The 22,284-nt window shown below is 37.6% G+C and overlaps 1 protein-coding gene across 1 annotated transcript; it reads right to left on the minus strand.

The window, feature by feature from the left end:
- Window positions 1-15,890: 15,890 nt before the first annotated feature.
- LOC149181158 (uncharacterized) lies at window positions 15,891-20,891 on the minus strand. The gene is made up of 5 exons (XM_089416470.1): window positions 18,623-20,891; window positions 18,056-18,321; window positions 16,776-16,914; window positions 16,629-16,690; window positions 15,891-16,447 (listed from the first exon to the last, which is right to left on the minus strand). The coding sequence occupies exons 1-5, from the start codon at window positions 19,978-19,980 to the stop codon at window positions 16,404-16,406; spliced, it is 1,869 nt and encodes a 622-aa protein (XP_089272596.1). The 5' UTR covers window positions 19,981-20,891; the 3' UTR covers window positions 15,891-16,403.
- Between the last annotated feature and the right edge of the window lie 1,393 nt (window positions 20,892-22,284).

Consider the following 22,284-nt stretch of genomic DNA (forward strand, 5'->3'; position numbering starts at 1 on the left):
GATCCATGGGGCATGTCATTGGGTCGAGGAGGACTCATGAATATGTTGTTACAATTCCTCTAGGCCCAATGAACAGGTCGGCTTCACCGTAGAGTGGTTGGCAAAGCATCATGAAGTAGCACCACGGAGAGCACTAACAATAGTAGCAGAGGTAGCAGAGCCAAGCATACTTGTGCGTGACAAAGGGAAGAGGAAGATTATCAACTGCGTGGAGGAGGAGCAAAGCTCCAAGTTTAGAGCAGATCCACTTGTAGAACAAGTTGTTATGGCTATTTAGATGAAGAGGCAGTAGCGCAACAAGAGAATCTCGCAAATGCAGAGGGATAAGAAGAGAATGGAAGAAGCAGAGAAGGAGTTGCATGAGTTGAGGGAGCAACTCCAGAAAGAACAAGGGTTGTGCCAACAGGAGTAGGAAATGCAGTAGCATCAGATTCAGCAGAAGGTGCATCACATGCAGACAAAAGAAGTAGCGCCCGTACAAGTAGTTGATTCATCTGAACAGCTGGCATCAGGTGAATAGGGTGAACCATTGCAAGGGCAATACTTTTCTCATGAGATAGAACAAGCACTTGAACAATTGGATGCAGACATGGAGCAGCAGGAGTTGGAACAGGATACCGACCTCGTGCCTCACCACAAAGAGGTCGATCCACCCGCTTCATTGCATCTCAATGATGAGTAAGTCTTGAATGACCAAGGAGGCACTGAGATCCTTGGTGGTAAACCGGAAGCAAAGATGCACGACATCTCCTTTGACAAATCTCATCACAGAGTTGTGCAGTCTCGAAGAGTACTGACTCTGGAGGACCAAAAATCCCCTGCGCAATTTGAAGAGCAATTGATCGTGACCGATGTGAACAAGCATCCAGCTACGTTGGCCGATACAACTAGAGTGTATGTCGAAGCCACTAGCTCAAGTGTTCATTTTCTCATAGCTAAGAATGAGCGAATGGCAAAGGAACTACAGGTGGCCAAGCAAGGAGGAGACTTGGTGTCAATGTCCACTCGAGCTGAACTAAAGAAGGCAATACTAGATGAAGTATTGTCCTTGGACACAGTTATGCAAGCATTGTACTCCAAGTTTGGTACCGTGCATGAAGCAGTGGTTCATCTCCACGGATGGAAGTAGCGATGTGCGAGAAGAGCATGCATCTTGAAGAACATACATACTGATGTTGATAACATGCAAGCATGGACGATGAAGTATAAGGGAGCCCTGCTTCACTTGCCAAAGATGATTAAGGTCAATGTAGCTGAGCTACAAACACGTTTCTAGAGTCAGATCCAGAACTATGAAGACCTACCGCAACTCATCACTAACATACAGGCTTCCCATGCACAAGTATTCAAAAGCATGGAGGTTCTAGTGCACACTCATGCGATCCCATCACTTGGGACTCTCACCCATGTGAAGACCAAGAAGTAGGTCCGACAGGATCTTGACTCGTACTTCGACGAGTTCATGCACACCGCCACCAACCCAGACTTACCTATCAGTGTAGACATCATGCGCAAGTACTGGTCCGAACGCATTGAAGAGAATGATGTGCATCCTCACAGATGAGTTGGACAGAGGAGCCCGAGCAGTGTACCTAGATGCTCTGGAGGCAAGGTTTAGGTTTCAGACGGATGTCACAAAATAACACACGGACACTCTCAAGGACTACCAATCTTGGAATCAATATGTCATTGTTGATCAACATGAGGATGTCGAGTAGTTGGACTTCTATGGTTGTCTAAGTCCAAATGATGTCTAGTTTGGCTTGTCCAAGCCATTTTTCACATGGGTACATGTGCATTGTAATGTTGATTCATGTCAAGTGTAAGTCAAGTGTCAAGAGTGGATGTAACAGTCATTGAGTAGGTGAAGAGTCATAAGGGTAGTTGAATGGTCACAAAGGGGAATGTCAAGGGTTACCCCACCCTTTGCTATAAATAGTCCCTCATAACTCATTGTATAGGCTTTTGGTCAGCCAAGCTTCTACTAAGACTATTTTGAAGAAGGCTTGGATAGTATTGCAACGCGCCTTGGCTTCTCCACTGCACGAAGCTAGTACATCTCTTTGGAGGAGCAAGCAGATGTGGCTGTAACGTTCCATTGTTGGGGCTAGCAGGTTTACATGGATGTATTGTATTATTGTGACTTACACTTCTTTATATAATAAGAGCCTACACATTTTCATGCATATGTTGTTATTGTAGTTGGACGGCTCTTGTTGCTTTAATGATATGTGTTGTTTAACTTACGTACTTGTGTATGAAATGATTCACATGCAATTATATGAATATTTTTGTTGATGTGTTGCACATGTTGTTAATGTTGTCACCCTCTGTGTCGACTTCTCTATCGGACATCAAACAGACCTTTCACTTGAACCTTGCTATAACTGTTAGGTCCCTATACTACTAGTGTAACCCCTTATTTTTATTAGTACAACCCCCTTATTATATTTTTTTGCCCATGTAGTCCCCATATTGTTATTATTGTGCCCCATAGAGGCCCATTATTGTTATTATTGTGCCTTTACATTATTATTGTTATGTCAGCTCTGATTATATTATGACTCCTATATATAGAAAGGAGGTCTTGTCATTTGTATCATCCAAGAATTGTTCATTTTTGTAATGTAAAGGAGGTTTCCCCCTCGAAGAGGCTTATTTCTAAGGCCTTGATCTATCTTTTCTATCTCTTTGTGAGCTGGTTTTATAACATTTGGTATCAGAGCTTTGGATTCTAGGGTTTCACTGCTCGAAACAGGTCATCGTGGTATTTTCGCTATAACTTTTTTTCTGAGATGTTTCAGAAGCTAAACAAAAAACCCATTTGAGAAGAAATCATGCTGAACCGCGCATCCGAATTTCAGATCTTGTCTCGCTACATTTTTGGAGATATGATATGATGAAATTAGGGTGTTTACAAGCTCCATAATTTCATCTACAACATTTCATCGTGGTATTTTCACTATAATATTTTCACTACGAAGTTTTAGAAGCTAAAGAAAAAACCCATTTGAGAAGAAATCATTCTGAATCTTGGGGCCAAATTTCAGATCTTGTCTCGCTACATTTACGGATATATTATCTGAGGAAGTTAGGGTTTTTGGAGACTCCTGAATTACATCTTAAATAGGTGACCTTGGGAAAATCGTCATAACTTTCTCTCTGAGCAACAAATTGAAATTTCATAAGAAGTTACAGCAAGAGTACAGACGGTAGTTTTCTGTGTATAGTTTTCAGATCCGAAGGTCAAAACAATGACAGGTGGCACATCGTACAAGTTTTCTCTACTGAAACATTATATAATCAAGTCATCTTAGGAGATTGGGCATAACTCTTTCTTGGAGAATCAAATTTGCGGGGTTAGAAAGAGGACTCAGAGGGCTACTGCAGGAGACAAATTCAAAACTTTGAGATTTGAAAGTACAGAGTTACAATGATTTCAAGATCGAGCACCTGAAATCAAGAAAAGGCAATATGAGGAAGTTTGATGGAAAGGATCTAGTAAATTGGATATTGCAAATGGAGCAATATTTTGATCTACATGGTGTACCACTATTACAAAAGGTATGTGTTGCATCTTCATATTTAGAACCGGATCAATTTTTATGGCATAAAGGGCTTTGTTCTCATAAACAACTTGTTACGTGGTCAATTTTCACGAAGGAAATGATATCATATTATGAGGATACAAAGAGCAACACCTTCTTTAGAGCAACATCACAACAATTGGAAGAAAAAAGAGAAAAAGGGCTTTGTTACAAAGTGGAAAGAAAAATTATGGCAACAAGGAAGTCTACCCCTATTAAGACCCTACACTAGTAGTATAGGGGCCTAACATGTTTCTCCTATCCTTCAAGGAAGTCTACCCCTCACAACTATAAAGATGGAAGCGTTGTTTCTCCTATCCTTCCACAACCTACAAGGGTTACACCACAATAATTGGAAGAAAAAAAGAGAAAAAGGTCTTTGTTACAATTGTGATAACAAATACATTAAAGGTCATAAGTGTGTTGAGAAGAAATTTTTTACATTGATTGTCGAGAAGAAAAAGAAAAGGATCAAGAAACGTCAAAATAAGAGTATATACACCAAGAACCAACCCCAGAGAAAGAAGAAATGAATCCGACCATATCTTGTAAAGCATTGGAAAGAATTAACACTCCTAAAACTCTCAAGATAGAAGGACATGTCAAAAATAAAAAGGTTCAAGAAGTGAAAGATCACATCAAGAAAGAAGAAATGAATCTGACCATATCTTATAATGCATTGGACGGAATTACCACTCCTCAAACTATCAATATAGAAGGACATATCAAGAAGAAAAATGTTCAAGAATTGAAAGATCACATCAAGTCTCAAGAAATCAATCCAACCATATCTTGTAATGCATTGGAAGAAATTACCACTCCTCAAACTATCAAGATAGAAGGACATATCAAGAAGAAAAAGGTAAGAGTGTTGATTGATTCGGGCAGTACCCATAATTTTATTGATTGTAAGATAGCCAAGGAATTGAATTGCTTCCTATATCCAGCACCGAAGTGTCAAGTGATGGTTGCAAGTGGAGAGGCCATAAATTGCTTTGGGAAGTGCCATAATATCAAGCTATACATGGGAGAATATGTATTGAATAGTCCAATGATTTCCATTCCAATGGGTGGTGCTGATGTTTTACTAGGAGTCCAATGGCTACAATCTTTGGGTACGATAGCTTTTAATTTTCAAGAACTTTTCTTGAAATTTTTTTGGGAAGGAAAGGAAGTTGAATTGAGGGGTATCGAAGGAAAAAATGGAAAGATAATCAACTCTAACAGCATGACAAAGCCTCTAAATAAAGAACAATGGGGTGTAATTGCACAATTATGTTCACTAGAGGATCCAACATCGAAATCATGTATTTCTCTAGGTCTCCAAAACATTTTGTACAATAATTCCAAGGTATTTGAGACTCCCAAAGGCCTCCCACCTATTTGTGATCATGATCATGCTATTCATTTGATTCCACGAAGTGTTTCTCCAAACATCAGGCCTTACATATATCCATATGCCCAAAGGATTGGGAACTCATTCAAAAGTTGCAGAAGATCCCAGTTCAAATAGTATTGCGAGAACTTGACAAGGAAGGAAAAATCATATTGGAACCTGAAGCAGTCACAGAACCGAGAAATCGAAAGCTACAAAATAGATCAATTTCAGAGTATCTCATCAAGTGGAAGAACTTACCCGCTGAAGATTCCACATGGGAGGACAAGTATTTATAAAAAATCATCAAGAACTAGTCAAGCATTGAGGACAACACTTTTTGAAGGAGAGGGGCATGTTAGGTCCCTATACTACTAGTGTAACCCCTTATTGTTATTAGTACAACCCCCTTATTATATCGTTGTGACCATGTAGTCCCCATATTGTTATTATTGTGCCCCATAGAAGCCCACTATTGTTATTATTGTGCCCTTACATTATTATTGTTATGTCCGCTTGGATTATATTAGGACCCCTTAGACTCCTATATACTGAAAGGAGGTCTTGTCATTTGTATCATCCAAGAATTGTTCATTTGTGTAATGTAAAGGAGGTTGCCCCCTCAAAGAGGCTTATTTCTAAGGCGTTGATCTATCTTTTATATATTTTTGTGAGTTGGTTTCATAACGATAACAACCGTTACACTTGTCTCAGACTGGTCCGTGAGTGTTGTACGTGTTATCTTACCCTGTATGATGTGACTGCCGCATCCGAGTGGGCTGCTCCACCGGAAGTTGTGCATGTCCTTTGTGTTGTGTGTTTCTAGCAGAGTTGGGGCTGATCCCTTTCAAACTGGAACTTGCCTTCACCTCCTTCCCCCTTCAAAGTGTCGGAACCTCTCATACACCTTCCTTAACTCACTGTATCAGTCACACCCTTGCTACTGACAAAGTTATCTTACTTACCTATGTGCGACATCGCAGTCAAGGCATTACCTTACTACCCACTATTGGGAGTCCTACACCAAACGGTCTAACGTCTAATTGGGACTTCTTACCGCGGAGATCCCATTGACATGTTGGCGGGTCTAGCATCGTCAATGGGAAGCTATCCTTCCAAAACATTGGGATTTGTATAATCTTGTCCTCATATTCCGCTTTAGAAACTTATAATTAAATTAGAAAAATAATTATATCAAAGAATGTTCGCAGATATCCATGTTGGCTCTCTAGCATTAGCATCCTTTAATTTTGTTACAAAACTTGGGTATTAGCAAAAGGGATATTAAACCTAGTCTCTCTTGGAACCAGCTCCAACCCAGTCATTGTGGATGAAGAACATGGGCATGAGATGAAGGGAAAATCCAAGGAGGAATCAATTTTCAATTAGTCAGGTCCATCACAATCACCTCCTTGCTAGTCATGTTTTTCATTAGCATATTTTCAAGTTTCACATGTCTGCTTTTATATTTTCTCAATTCTTTTTTTCCATGGTTAAGGCTCTTAACCTATATAGACATAGAAAATTTATATGGATTGTCTAAACCAATCTAGATCTACTTTCTGTTATGGCAAGCCTCGAGCACGTCTGATTGTAACAATTTAGGGGTGTGTGTGTGTGTGTGATAATTAAAATAATTTGAAAAACAAATTAATACTTTGAATGATCATGTTGGAAATATGATCTTAGGGATCATGTAGATTTGTATTCTTCACTTTAGAGTAAGATGAAAATTCTCAAGAGAATGTGAAGAGTCATTAGGAGTCCAAAATATCTCTTAGAAGATGAAACAAAGGTTAATAAACTAATGTATTTACATGTATCATATGAATGAATAATGTATAGCATGCTTTAGTATCTCTTCGTTAATTTTATGTGTGTTCTAATAGTGTTATCAAAGTCACCACAAGTTTTTTACCTTCCTTTGTGACAACCCCACTAAGCTACATTTATATATGAAATGTAAATATTTTGATAAAAAATGGGTTGAATAATGGGATGCGGATTCCGGAGAGCTAGGGTGATTGCTTTTTGGGTATAATGTTAAGGCATAGGAAGATTTAAAATGAATAATTGGTAGGTTTTCAGCTAGCAAGATGTGTTGACCACTCACTACAATAAACAAAAATTGCATTTAAACAACTTGGGGAACAGCTGGATAGGTGGAACATTTTACATTGGTTGACAAGATCAAGCTGGCAAGAGTTACTATTAAGAGAAGGCAAGAGAAACAACAAATTGAACTGTTAGAAAAAGAGGCAGCTCAACAAGGAATTCAAATAGTCAAAAGGACGGTGCAGCAGAATAAGAGGAAGTTGAATTGTTGGGTTGGGGGGGGGGGAGGGGGGGGATTTGAGCAACAAGAGGAAGAGAAAAGGCAGAGGAAAAGAAGAGAGGGGTATGGGGGAGAAGAGAGAGTAGGAAGAAACAGAGGGAGAGATCAATTGAATGCTAGGAAGAAGGTTAGATAGCATAAAGGAATATTATTTTTAGTTGGCAAGGGAGCAGAAAGAAATCACCAGGTGAGGAATTGATTGCCTCTCGAGTCCCCTCAGAAAATCCTTGAGGGTTAGGGTGGAGAAATTATTCCTGGAGGATTTCGAGATGTTTCCTTACTGTAGCTTGATTTAAGTGTGGGTTCTAGAATCCCTTAATTGGGTGGAACCACAGTGTTCATTTCTTACAGGTGGAGATAGATGGTCTCTAGACTCCAGGTACACTCTATGATTTCAACTCAATTTGTGGGTGGAGGTGGAAGAATCTCTAGAGTCTCTAGTTCAACTAATGGATGTGTTTAATCCCTGAAGAAAATGATCTCTCAGCCTTTGGAATTTGGCTCAGGGGTGATAGTTGCAAGTGAGACTTGGTTGCAATTGTCTATGGTTAGATGGAGAGCCATTGTCCCAGATATTTTTGCCCATTAGTTTTTGAGATAAGTATTTCTCATGTTCCCATGAAACAAGGAGTATATATATATATATATTTTGATTGTTGGTCTGAAATTATGTTTATTGATGGCATGGTTTATGATTTCATTGTCTATATGATTGAGCAATGTGTCATTCTCACTATTTAAAGGCACTGGAACATCATGTGGTTGTAATGGATATGTTCATGGAATAACCAACATGGAAATCTTTTCCTATTGCCATGATATGATTTTGTTTATTACATGCTCTTACCATTGTTGTGCATGTTTACTGTGTGTGAATTGTTGATTACAAGCTACATGAGGATGTGAAAGTATGATTGCATGAGATGCATGTTCTTACACTAACGTCTTGGATGCAGGTGTCATTTCATTATGATAGTGTTGAGTTGAACTAGTCGAAGTGAGGGCTCAGCAGTGTTAATGGACAGCGTGGAATGACTGGTAATCTTGTGTTGATTGCATGTTTAAATTATTGTATAAGTTCTTGTAGACTTGTTGCATGCTAATTGGTTCATTCTTGATTGAAGGGAAGGAGACCTTGTTTCCATCCCTTGTGGTCTCATTCTTGATTTGACATGCATGAGAAGCTGAGCCTTGTTCACTTATTTGCACATTTGTTAGGGTTGTTGAGCTAAGAAAATATTCTTTTTGCTATGTTAATGAGTTGTGACATCTCTTGGTAAGTTTGGAAGAAAATGCACTTGAAAGTGCTATTGATTTTTCATTATGATTATGATTGATTGTTTCTCAAGGTTAGTGATAAATTTCTTATGAACTTGTTTTCTATTAGGTGCTGGAAGCAGGGCCTAGAAAGCTTGAAAAGTTAGAAAAATGATAGCTCTATTAAATCTTTCAGAACATGAAAAGTTGACGTTAAAAATTCAAATTTTTGTTTGGTAGGCTGGACAGGTTGGAGGTTGGGAGGTCGACCAAATGGGCCAAACCTCCGGTGGCCTTACCTCAACCTATGGTGAGCCAACTTGGCATTCTGTAACCCGCGGATCGAAGGTCAAGGGTGGTTAGAGGTAGAGGGTGGTTGGGGTTCAAGCTATCCTGGCCTAATATATTAAAATTCCAATCAGAGTTAGGTCAACCCTGACTTCGGACGAAGATCGGGGGTCGGGCCCAAATTTTGACAATTAAAATGCATCACCAGTAAGAGGGTCAACCCCGACCCTCCTTGGATTTTGTGTCTGCCACGTGGACCTATACATGGTGGTTGTACGACAGTTGCCACGTGGACCACTATGGGGTTGCCACATGGAGGTCAGGTGATGTGGCTGGGTTTAAAATTGTCCATCTTTAAAGGGTTGTAACTTTTGCTTCGTAAGTCGGATTGAGGTGAAATTTATATTGTTGGAATCGTCTCAACAAGATGAATGCAATGATGTTGTCCATTTGGATTTCTAGAAAAGTTGAAAAAAGTCAAAAAAAATTAGATCTCATTCCCATAGTTGTACCTTGGGAGTTGGATCAACAGAGTAACCACCTCCTTCTAACTTTGGTTGGGTTCTTGGTTTATCGGGGGGGGGTGTGTTTACATCCTTTCTATACATAGGAATTATTCTGTCCCAATGTAACTCCTAGCCTCTCTACTCTTTAAAATAATCCCCTAACCCCTTTACCTAACAGAGCTATCATTCTAGCCAGTCAGCTCCTATAGCGAGTAGACCTATGCTCTACCTCTTCTTTGGTTCATGCCCTCTCTGTAGTTCCACAATCATTCTCTTTGGCCATTTCTCCATCTGCTCAAACAAAACCAACGTCTTCTCTCCATAATAGATGTGTTATTGTGAGTTCTCCTTGACAAGTTTGCATTGACTCATATATGTGCTACCTAGGCTAGGGTTTTGAGCTCCTTTTAACCCTTGATTGTCATAGGCTCACTCTCTATTTTGGCAATTCCTCATTGAAAACGATCAATGGCCATACCTCCTTTAAAACTAGGGAATATCAATAGGAATCTCTCAATAATCAAGGGGAAAATTTTGCCAAGGTGGGAGAAGCGGTGCCCTGAGATAAGACCATCCTATAGCTTCAACGTTCATAGCTCTCTTTCTTCTATGCTCAATTTTCTTCATTGACTTGGCCCTCTAACCTATTCATATGGTTTTAGTTTAATATGGTCTATGTAAATTTAAGTGTGGTTACCTTCACTAAAGGTAAATCATAAATCTTACTGTCATCAATAATGGTTCCCACAATCATTACATTGAAGCGGTTATTATGTAACATATCTCTACCATCCACCAAGGTTATAGGGATTTGAGGGCCAAGCTCAATTCATGGTATATTATGGTGCCATTCCATGATGCTCAACTAACTTGCAAGTTCTCCTACCATTCAATTTGTCGTACTCCATCTCTGATACATGCATTGCTACAGTCCCAAGGAACAGTCAGTTATATTATTGAAACGAGATCATATTCCCAATGCTTGGGGTTATAATTTGAGAGAGGACTTAGCACTACAACAATAGGGATGCAACCCTATTCACAACCATTGTGGGAGACACACTAACTATTGGCACTCTGAAATTCTCATTCCCATTGGGCCCAGGAAAGTAGTGTTGTCTCAATGACACTGGTTGAGTACTCCTTGTGTATTGGCAAAAGCTCCATTTGAATATCACCATTGTTATTGTGATTGGTCATCAGAGTTAGAGAAAAAGAGATTATACAATTCTTCTACTTAAATGATGAAGGGAGACCTATATGTGGCATCTATTTTACATTGTTGGAGCAAGCTTTGCTATATTCATGCTATGGGTTACATGTTGGATCAATGATTTGCTTCTATTTAATATGTTATTATTTCTATCACACTTTGTCAATTTCAATGATTATAGGTGTCTATGTTTCAATGACTTGACTTATGGAAAGAAATCACTTGTATGGGATAATGATCATGAGCAACAATATTTATGGGAGGAACTATATGATAACATATTTTCCCTTAATGTATCAATAGCTCATTCTTCTTGATTCCACGTCTTAGTGGTCAAAGTAATGAAAACAACTTCTTCAAATGACACTTTTGAGTCACACCCCCTTCGACATTTGTGAGTTGTTTGTTCATATCAAATCTAAGAAACAAAGGAAGATCCATTAGGGCCCATTTATATTATGTTACTTGCGGATCACATTTTGAAACTCAACACCTCAGGGATAGAAACAACCTATCTCTATCATTTGGGCATCCTACACTTGTATATTTCTTAACTAACACAACTTAAAGCCTTGACTAGACATTCAATCATGAAGATCAATTCCATTGCAAAATAATTATAACTTACAAATAGTCTTTATGTAAGTTCACTTGAACATTCTTGAAAATTAGTTGAATTACATTTTTAATAGGTTCATCTTTTATTGGAGCTGACACCCTTCAATTGTTGAGCCTGAGTTTTTGAATAAATGGTTAGAATTGAGGAGTTATTAGAGTTACAAAATAATCTAATACTCTTTACTATCGACGAGATGGTGAAAATCAGTGAAGTCATTCTCATAAATGTTCAGCCTTGTTTACATGATGCAAATGGCAAAGAAAATCAAATTTTTAACAAGATGAATTACACCAAAACAATGATCATTCCAAACTAGACCTTGTTCAAAGCAATTCTCGTTTTGAGTTTAAGAGTCCTACCAATAGCTAGCGTATGATCATATCAATGATGCTATTTTGGAAGCAAATTCAAATGAATATGAAATTATGTTTGCACTTACCAAGCCCATCATCAGACCTTGGGAAGAAGTTATCAACAGCAAGGATAGAACTGGTCTTGGATACAAAAAGGAAGTGACCTTTTACATTCTAGAATACTCCAAACCAATCAAGTTTACAAGTTTTGGGTTTCTTCAAGAAAATTCATCTTCACCTATTCCACTTCCACATCAAATTCTCATGTGCCAACATTGTCATCAATTTGACCACATGAAAGGTTAGTGTTTTGAACTTCATCTCTGTGAGCATTGTGGAAAGCATAATCATCATTTAGATAGATGTGTCAGTGATAACAACCCTACAACAGCAAAGACTCACCTTGGATGGATTACTTCTTTGCAATTGTCTTCAATAACCAAGAAGATATATCAGTCATACCATAGAATTCAATATTCAGTATTAACACATCTTGCAGTGGAGAGATATTCATTTTCTCACCTTGTATTTGACAAGGCGAGAAATGACAATAAGCTTCAAATTTCAAATTCTTGTTAAGCAAGCCTGAGCCACAACCTATAGCCAAAGTCAAAGTTGTTGCCAAAATCATGATCCATTTGGTTTGTGGTCCTCCTTACACCACCACTCAATGTAAGACTTATAGCTTCTACTTGGTTATCTTTAAACCATCATCAAAAATCACTTCTATTTCACAGAAGACATCAACTTCTGGCTAGATTCGAATTTTTCCTGAGATTTGCTTTGAGCCAAGTTCCAAAGTTTGTGGTCAACCTTAAACCACCATTTAGTATAAGACTTTAGCTTATGCTACCTATTTGGTTTGAACTCTTCCTTAAACCACCAGATTTAGAGAGCACATTTGGTCATTGGCTACTAGCCACTTCTAAATTCCAGCTATCTTCTTGGACTCACACACCAACCCTTCGAATTAACAAAAGAATGTTGTAAACATAATACTTATTAATCATGTAAATTTGTATTATTTACTTGAGATAAAGATGAAAAATCTCAAGAGAATGTGAAGTATCATAAAGAATCCAAAAGAATCTCTTAGAAAATAAAACCAATGGTCATAAACTAACATATTTATATATATGAAGTTATCAAATCTTTTACATTTTCATATGTTTTAATATACCATTATCCTTGTAGTTTCATTTCACTATTCATTTGAAATAGCCAAATAATTTATATATAATATGTAAATTTAAAATAATTAGTATTTTAAATAATGATCATATTTATATTTTATTTATATTTTTTTATTCTTCGTTTTAATTTATTCTTATATTTTCATTTCCCTCTCCATTTGAAATAGCTAAAATAATTCATATATTAATATATAAATTTAAAATAATTAATACTTCAAATAGTGATCATATTTATATTTTCCTCGTTTTAATTTACCAAATCTTTTGTTTAAAAAAAACCTAATAACAATAATTAAAATATCATGAAAAATCTCCTCAACCAAAAATACATTTTCTTTAATTTACGGCTCAAAGAAATTGTATTTACCTGACCCTTAGCATTACGAAAACAATTTGGACAATAGAGATCATTCCATTTCTATGAACTTAAAATAATGAGTGCCGTGTCGTGTCTCATTCCATTTCTATGAACTTAAAATATCAAAAGCTAACGTAAAAATTTCGGCCATCACGCCATCCGATCTTTGACATTCATGCCGTCAATATTTGGATCTCAAAATAAAAAACGAGAAATCAAATATTCAATATTTGGGCTTGAAAATAAAAATCGAGACATCAAATATTCAATATCTGGGCTTGAAAATAAAAAACGAGACATCAAATATTCAATATTTGTCGGCCTCATATATATCAAGCCATCACATTTATATATTGTTATATTTTTCAAAATTGGTTTAATTTTGATAAAGCCAGGTGCATAGTATCTCAGTTTCACTACAACATCATATATGAGTTTTGGCATCGTCCTTAAAGTATTCAAAACAAAACCACCAAAACAATTTAATTAGAAAATTTGGGATGTTCAAAACCATTGATTTAGAAATTAGAATAAATATCAACTAATAAGAATTAAAACGTTATACTAATTTTATAAAAAGAAAATTTGAGTAAAAAACATAATATTTATTTTAAATAGCTTCAATTTTTTGAGTCTAGAAGTTTATTTTACAGCTTAAATTTTTTGAGCCCAGAAGTTTATTCTACAATTTAATGAGAGGATGTATAAATTTCTGTGTCCAAAAATTAAAATTAAAAACTATATACTAAATAGAAACTATGTATTATTGGTTTAATTTTGATAAAACGATGGGAATTGTACCTCAGTTTCACCACAACATCATCATATATATGAGTTTTGGCATCATCCCTAAAGGTATACAAAACAAAACAACAAAATAATTTATTTAGAAAATTTTGGATATTCAAAAGAATTTATTTAGAAATTGGAATAAAGATCAAACTAGTAAGAATTAAAAGTTATTACACTAACCTTATAAAAAAGTTATTAAACTAATTTTATAAAAAGAAAATTTGAAGTAAAAAAATAATATTTATTTTAAATAAACTAAATTTTTTGAGCCTATAGGTTTATTCTACAGCTTAATATAAGGGGATGTAGGTTTATTCTACAGCTTAATATAAGGGGATGTATAAGTCCCTCAGTAGCCTTTTAAAATAAAAATTAAAATTAAAAACTATGTATTAAATAGAAAAATAATGTGGGCTATAATTAAAAGAATGAATATGCTATAAAAAAAGAGTGTGAATACAAAAATACAATTTAAACAATGAAAAATAACATGTATTTTGCCCTCTAAAGAAATTTGCACTTAAGAAATTTGATCTCTCTGCTTGTGTTAGATCCGTACTTAAGCTGGATCTATGCTAGTATAATAGAAATACTATTTACAATGCATTCTATAACCTGCCATTCCCAATGGCCAGTTCAATGATTAGCACACTACAGTTTTGTACCAATAGGCATTATGTTGCTGTAAAATAATATCATTCCCAAAGGCCAATTCAATGATCAAATCATTACAAATTTGAGACAATAGGCTGTGCATATTACATTATTTTTGTTAATTACAGTTTCTTAAAAATATATCAGTTCTCATTGATTTACCTGTTAAAAAATGATAGCTTCTAATTGTTAGACATTTTGTTTTTTTCTAGGCATTTTTTCTAGTCAATTTTGTTCAAAATTTGATAAGGATTTCTTGGAATCATAAGTTCCAACTGTATAATCTGCCCCACGAATTTTTCAGTGAGCTGAATCAATCTATTTCTGCCTTAAAAAACACATTTAAAACAACTAAAATTCACAATTTTACCAAAAATTATATCGACTAAATCCAGCAAAAAAGACAAACGTTTATTAGACTACTTTATTTAAAACCAGCATAGATCCATTTAAATAAGGATCTAACATGAGCCTAGAGGGATCCAATTTCTTACCGAGTATATTTTTATAAACCGACATTATTTAAATGTTTTGTATAGTTATATAAATAATTTAGTTATTTATGATCAGTAGTTACAATCACTACATTATGTCTTTAAATTAAACCTGCTAGTTACAATCACTACATTATGTCTTTAAATTAAACCTGCTAATAGATGCATTATAATGCATGCAAACATAAAGGCAATAGTTAAATACTCCACAATATCTTTTACAGCATGATTAGAGAGAGACAGAGGACCATGGGTCAGGCTCAGCATCCACAATTAGATAGGCACAGCTATTCCAATTCACAATCATAATTTCTCATTGGTACACAATTAGATAGGCACTGCTATTCCAATTCACAATCATAATTTCTCATTGTTTAGCAAATACCAATAGACTTCTAGTCAACCATATTCAGCAACACTTATCCTTTCAAAGAAACAGAAAGAGGCTTTCACAAAAGATTTGTAAATTGCTAAAAAGAAAGGTATACTAGACCCAGATCACTACAGTAAGGAGATTCATGATCTAAAACTAATGTTAAATAAATGAAAAAGTAACCCACAGGTACAGAAAGTCCATAGCTGCCAAGCAGCACCTCATTACTACCAGATTTACAAGACTGCACTTGCTATACACAACTGTTGGCAACTTGAATTTTCCAAGCAGAGAAAATAGTCAAATCATTTTAATTCTCCGAGACCCCAGCTATCCAACCTGAAATATGTGCTGGACAAACCCTTCCAAGCACAATCCTGAAGCTCTACATGTCAATGGCAATGCCACAATCAGCACACGTGACCCATCCAAAGCACATACAAAGAAAACCCACATTGGAGCTGTTCTCACAAAGAAACATTGTGAAATCACCTTTGCAATTGGAAAGCACTTCAAACCATATTTTAATAGTTCATACAAATAAATATACAAACAACATGAGGTCAGTTCCTCAAAGTACAGAGATGGGAAACATTCCCCATGTCAGTTAACAAAAGAGAAAAAGGAAGCAAAAAACCTAGTCTATGTTCATGTTTCAGAGAAAGAAGCCACGCAATATCCGGAATGTGCTTGGAGTCACAAGGCAATGCCTCCAGCACATCCCAAGAGAGAAGACAGGCATTTCTTGTATGCCTTTGAAGAAAACTGCCGAAATAATACAACACAACCATTAAGTCATGATGCATGCAAGAGAATACCTCTCTGGATACTCTTACTGACATTATATTCAAATCGTATTTTACACCCCACCATCAAGAAAAAATTCTTCAATTCCTGATGAAAACATGCCTACCTTCCCGCACACTTTAAACCACCCCAACCTTCACTGCTGCTAATGGGATCTCCTCCATTTGGGATCCCTTTACTGGAGCTTTCAATCATTTAGTCACTGGGTCACTTGACCCTGTGGCTTAAGAGGATGCCTCGGTGCTGTTCAATACACCAGAAAAATGGTTGGCATCAAGATATATGCAGGTATCAAAACACCATCGCAGTTAAATAAAAATGTATATACCACAGTTTGACAATCTTTGAGTGAAAGAAGCTCTATGAACCCAAACTATAGGCAAAAGAAGCCTTCTAACTGAGACAAGGCAGAAAAGGTTAGTACCTAATCCCCGTGCTTCTGAGCTCTTCATGATACGCAGCCTCTTCACTGTACTCACAAACATGCTGCAAAAACACCAAGATTAGATATCAGAACAGCTGGTTATATGAACTGGTATTTCAAGACAATTCCATATCTAATTATACTCACTCCCAAGGTACGTCTCCAACCAGCATACGATCCCCTTCATTATCTTCATAAGTGAGAACATAATCGGTTCCACTTAATAGAGTAGGCTGATCATTTTTAGACGATGGATTGGTAGGTTGTCTCTGCCCACTGCCCTGCACTGGAATGCAGACCAGGAAAGCGAATCAGTTTAAGGCTCAAGAAGTCCAGTTAGTGAGTCTAGAATTATAGCCAAACATCTTAAACATATAATAATGCAAGCTTTCTATATTTTCATTAAGTCAAGTTCCAGAGACCATCAGATAATACTGTGAGTAAAAACGAGGGTTTCTGGAAAGGAGGATTTTCATGAGAGCTCAATTCCTAGAACCAGTCAAAGTGGTGTAAACTGGAGAGACTGATTTCAATGGGACAAGTTTCAGAAAGCCTGTGGTTGCCTACATGAAAACAAAAGAATTAGTAAAAGAGGCAAGAGGGATAAACAGTGGGCGAGAAACACAAACTCATCATGAGACTGCTCAAGTCAATTTGTATTTTCTTAGAGTTTGATAATATCATATCTGGTCGTAATTGTTGTACTTAGTTAACCATGAGTCACAAACCAAGAAAAATACAGCAGGAAATGGAAAATAACATCAATTCTAACGTTATATTTCCATGGAACCAAGATTAAAGGATTAGACAGGCTACATGAAACCAGGAGATGCTAGTAGAAAATCAAAGATAGTTAAGTAGCTGATGATAAATATAAATAGCAACCGTCATGAGAGAAGTACAATCGAACCCACTTTTGTTTTCCTTACATGTTGGCCAAAGAATATTAACCAGTCAATCAGATAGTACAAATTCATTCCCCAATTTTGTGTGATGGAGGAAACTATCCGTCAAAAGACTCCCTATTTGCCCCAATTTCTCATCCAATGGAATCATCCATCAAGTTTCACATCTATGATCAATGTAAATTTTGAAGAGGAAAGCTTGACAGTAAGTTGATCTCACTTTTTTCAGGTTGTCCTAAAATTATACTCTCAACAAAAGAAGAAAATGCTCATTTATGGAATGTAAATTCTTGAAACCAGGTCCTTTATCTGGGGTATGTAATATTTGCATAAGTACTGTAGACAGCTACACACAAAACATATTTAATTACATGTTTCTTTTCTATGCTCTAGAGGCATGTTAATAGAACCCTCCAGCCCACTGTCAGAAACATGATTGCCCAATAAGCAAGGAGTTATATCTGAACCCTGAGCTTGGCCAGCACAATATCAAAATCACCAATGGAGGAAAACGAGATTTACCATTGATGAAACGTTTGAACATTTCTTCAAGAGCTTGGGACAATTTATCGTAGCTATCATAGGCTTTGAGATCGATCTTTCTCCCAATGGGCACACCATCCATGTTCACCTTCACAAACATGGAATCTCCGAAGGTCTGTCCAGGATCGGTAGAAGCATAAGAGTTACCAGAAGCATCAGTTGGGTCTTCAATATCAGGCTTGGGCTGAGGTGCCAAATTCTTCCTGAATGACCGAATGGGAGGCCATCCTACGACTGGGGCAACTCTGCAAAACCACAGAAAGGAAACACACAAAGACAAGTTCCAATTGTTTTCATTTGTGATAGAAACTATGAATTCAAAACCAGATAGAGTAAACTGCTAACTAACCAAAAGAATCATGAATTCGGATTAAGGATAACCATTAACTATATAGAAAAAACATAGAATTCAGACTAATCTTTAAAGATCACTGTTCACTACCAAATTGGGGATTTAAATTTAGAGGCAGACATGCAGATCTATGCCTTAAGAGCTGAGGCTACAAGGCCCACAGAGGAGAACCCGAGATAAAAAGGAAAAAATACCTTGATGCAGCAGAGTTGCCGTTGCCGTTAGATGGAGGAGTTAGAGCTTCGTTGCCAGTGGGATTCTTCTGCTGCCGTTCAGAGGGGGCAGGAGGTGGCATTGGTGGCCTCATGGCTGAAGCTGAGACGCTCTCCTGCGAAGATTTTGCACGAGATTCGGATGGGATTCCATGTGGAGCCTCGTTGAGGGTAATACTCCCTGCCGCTGCTGCCATCACGTTGCCCACCATAACTCTGGCTGCTGCCTGAGTAGGAAATGCCCCAAAACTCCCTCTGTGCTGCTGTTGTTGCTGCTCTAGGCTCACCTGCCAAGTGTTGGGCACTTGCACAGCATTAGCCCAGGGATACATGAGAGGAAGGGGGGGCTGATGCTGATGATGATGCTGATTCTGATGTTGAGGTTGTTGGCTTGAAACCTTGGAGTCCACTTCACTTTTGGCATTGGTTGCAGGCATCAGAAGGCCCATTCTGCTGCCTTCATTTGGCATGTTGAGGGCGCTTCTGACCACCTGAGCCACCCCTATAGCGTCTGAGAAAACACGTTTAGCACCAGCTGTCGGGGTGTTCGTGTTCTTGGGTGTCAAGAGAAAGGCCATGCCATTGTTATTATAGTCTTGGGGTTGGGAATGGCTATGGGGGTGGGGGTGGGCGTGAGGATGAACCTCTTGACCATTATTGAAGAACTTAGGCTCCGAGGATTCCTTGCTAGAAATCAGAGTTTGTTTGGGATAAGCATACTTCCCCACATGAGGCTCCCCAAAACATTGTCGATTCCATCTCTGAAGAGAGTCGTTGAGTGCATATGGTCTGCCCACTCGACCGTCTGAATCCACAGGCAGTATAGCAGCAGCGGGATTGAGTTCAGGCTTAGTGGGTACTTGGTGGTGTTCAGCTGCTCTCTTCACTAGGTTGCTATGGATGTTCTTCTGGAATGATGCTTCAGGTGCCTCAGGGGGGGGACCCAATCTGAGCTCAGTCTCTTTCGTTTTGGGCCCAAAATCAAGCTCCTTTCCTTTGGTTTTCTCATCTTGGGTAGTAGAGGAAGAGCCCCCGCCGTCTGATAGGCCTATGTAATCATGTTCTCTGAAAGGAGAACCAACATCCTTGTTGATTTTGCCATCTTGGTTGCTTCCATTCCCAACAGAGGGAACATCTTCATTAAGCATGGTGCTTACCAGAGGAACAACACCATTGTCATCATCTTCATCTTCATAGCTGCCCAAATCACTTGAGGATCCCTGATGAGGAAACCCGACTTGAGTATCCCCCTCTTCAACTGCTACACAGTCTTGTTCTTGCCCCGCGGATTCATTGTCACCTCGGTCAGTGCCAGACTTCTCTAGCGCTGCATTTGGCATCCTTAAAGTTTATTGAAGCTCTCAAGGAATAATATATGATATAGGCAGTGCACAAGTGCAAAACTCTCAGACCAAGTCTCTCAACTTCAGAGAGTCACGAGAAGAAATACAAGGCGAAAGGCTACTAGCACCCCAAAAGTACAATTGAGCTCTGAGAGCTAGACGATGCAGGCAGAAAGACAACTTCTCTGAATTATTCTTGTAATACAGCAAAAGGCCACTAGTCACGAGCTACCCAAATGCAGAAAAAGTGCTTCCTTGCCTGTGAAAGATAACAAAAACATAAAGATGAAGAATTCATGAGGATTCTCGTTGCAGAAAGCAGAACCCGTACAAAGCTACGAATCATTCAACGATTCGGCTACTGTGAATGCAAGCAACTCGAATTTCACAAGTTAGGTGTGCCCTGAAGGTAGAGAACATCATGGATTTAACAAATGTATGGAAAGTATGACAGAAAGAGGGAAGAATAAAAAGGCATGCAGGAAGCTAATAAGGATGGGAATCAGTCCTCAAACTCAAAACTCAACGGTTCTTGTGCTATGCATCCATACACTTCACTGACAGTAATTAACTCTGAACTCTAAAGCCAAAAGATAGAAAGTGCCCCCACTGTGCCCCCACTAACCCAGCCCCAGTAACCCAGCAACATCTCAGTGTATCTCTGCATCTCTGCTCATCCCCACATTCTCCTTCTCCTCCTCTTCTTTCCTTCTCTTCCTGACTCTCCCCCACCACACATCCTATAGACAGATCCAAAGCCTAAACCCACTACAAAACACTCATCATATGCCCTCAAAAAGTGGCTAAAAGAGACTTATTTTCCTTTTGTGTGTTGCGGATCCCACCACAAGGACAGCCCAGCAACAGCTGACTCAGTCTCTCACTCACTCACCCTCTGCACAATTCCATACAACCCATCTCGTCAATGCCGACCAGACTTATAAATGGGCATGTATGCATGCATCATGAACTTGCTCCGTCCGTTTGGAATGTCTGGCATTAAAAACTGTGTAAATTATATATATATATAGTTTATCCCTAAACTAGCGTAGTGTTCGACGTAATAAGATACAGTTTGCGAAAGAACGTATACTCATTGCGCGCATGCACTAACCCATTAAGTAATCTGACAAGCCTAGAGAGATCCACTTCAACGCTTCGCTGCAAAGGGGTCTTGCAAGGTTTTAATAGCTGGACACCATCTGGTGTGGTGTGGTGTGGCCTGCATTTTTCACAACCCCATATGAAGTCCTTCACTCTTTCATGCTGTTCAACTGAGAATGAATGTCTTCACTAAAATGCTTTGTGTATAGAAACACAGAACAGATAGTAAAACATGCTTGTGAACTGTGACAAAATGATGTTGTTCTTTCCATCGGTTCACTTGTTCTGTACGGATTTGCTGGGAATGTAAAGAATTAAAACAATATTCGAGTGATAATAATTTTTCATCCATAACACAGGGATCTAAAACAGGAGTAAACAGTTACTGTGTTTATGTTTTGAGATTTTTTAAATTATTTTATTGATTAGAATATTCGTTTAATTTTAGACTCATTTAAAAAAAAATTATAATAAATTACAGATTTCAAAAATATTCTATAATAAATATAAACAGATATAATAATAAACTTCCATATTCTATATTTGTTGTAAATTTACAGGATAAAACTTTCTCCAATCTTTTATATTCAAAAGAACTGATCTTAATGTCAGATTTAAGATCACTGAAACTAAATTTACTGTTTAAGCATTCATCTTAACCTACTTTCTTTATATATATATATATATATGTTTCGAAATTTGAAATTAATATGAATCTGTGAAAATGGATCTTAATTTCAATCACCTTAATAATTATGTTTCAAAATTTGAAGTTAAGATGAATCTGTGAAAATGAATCTTAGTCTGGGTCACTGTAATATTGGGCATGGGACACGCCATTAACTTCATGTCTGGCAGGTTTCAAACGTTCCAATCCAGGAGGGGCGCAGCCCACCAAACCTATTAATTCGGCAAAGCTCATTTGTCTCTGGTTTGCATTGTTTTCTAAGGTTTCACCGCCAATTTCCAGAACATTTGAAAGATTTGTTGTGATGCTATTAATTAATTTGCTAAAACTGTAGGAGTTAATACGATTTGAATTACAAAACAAGAACTGCTATTAACATTTTCGTTAGCTTTGTACTTGATGTGCAATGTTTCAAAATCATGGGACCCGCTGAAGTTAAGAGGCAAAGTTCCATCAACCTCAAGCATGGTTGTTAAGATTGGTGTTTGATAGTGAAATTTCATACTTAC

Source organism: Pinus tabuliformis, chromosome 3_2 (genome assembly GCF_031772625.1).
Source record: "Pinus tabuliformis cultivar Carrire ecotype Pingquan chromosome 3_2, CPIR1, whole genome shotgun sequence".
NCBI classification, from domain to species: Eukaryota; Viridiplantae; Streptophyta; class Pinopsida; order Pinales; family Pinaceae; genus Pinus; species Pinus tabuliformis.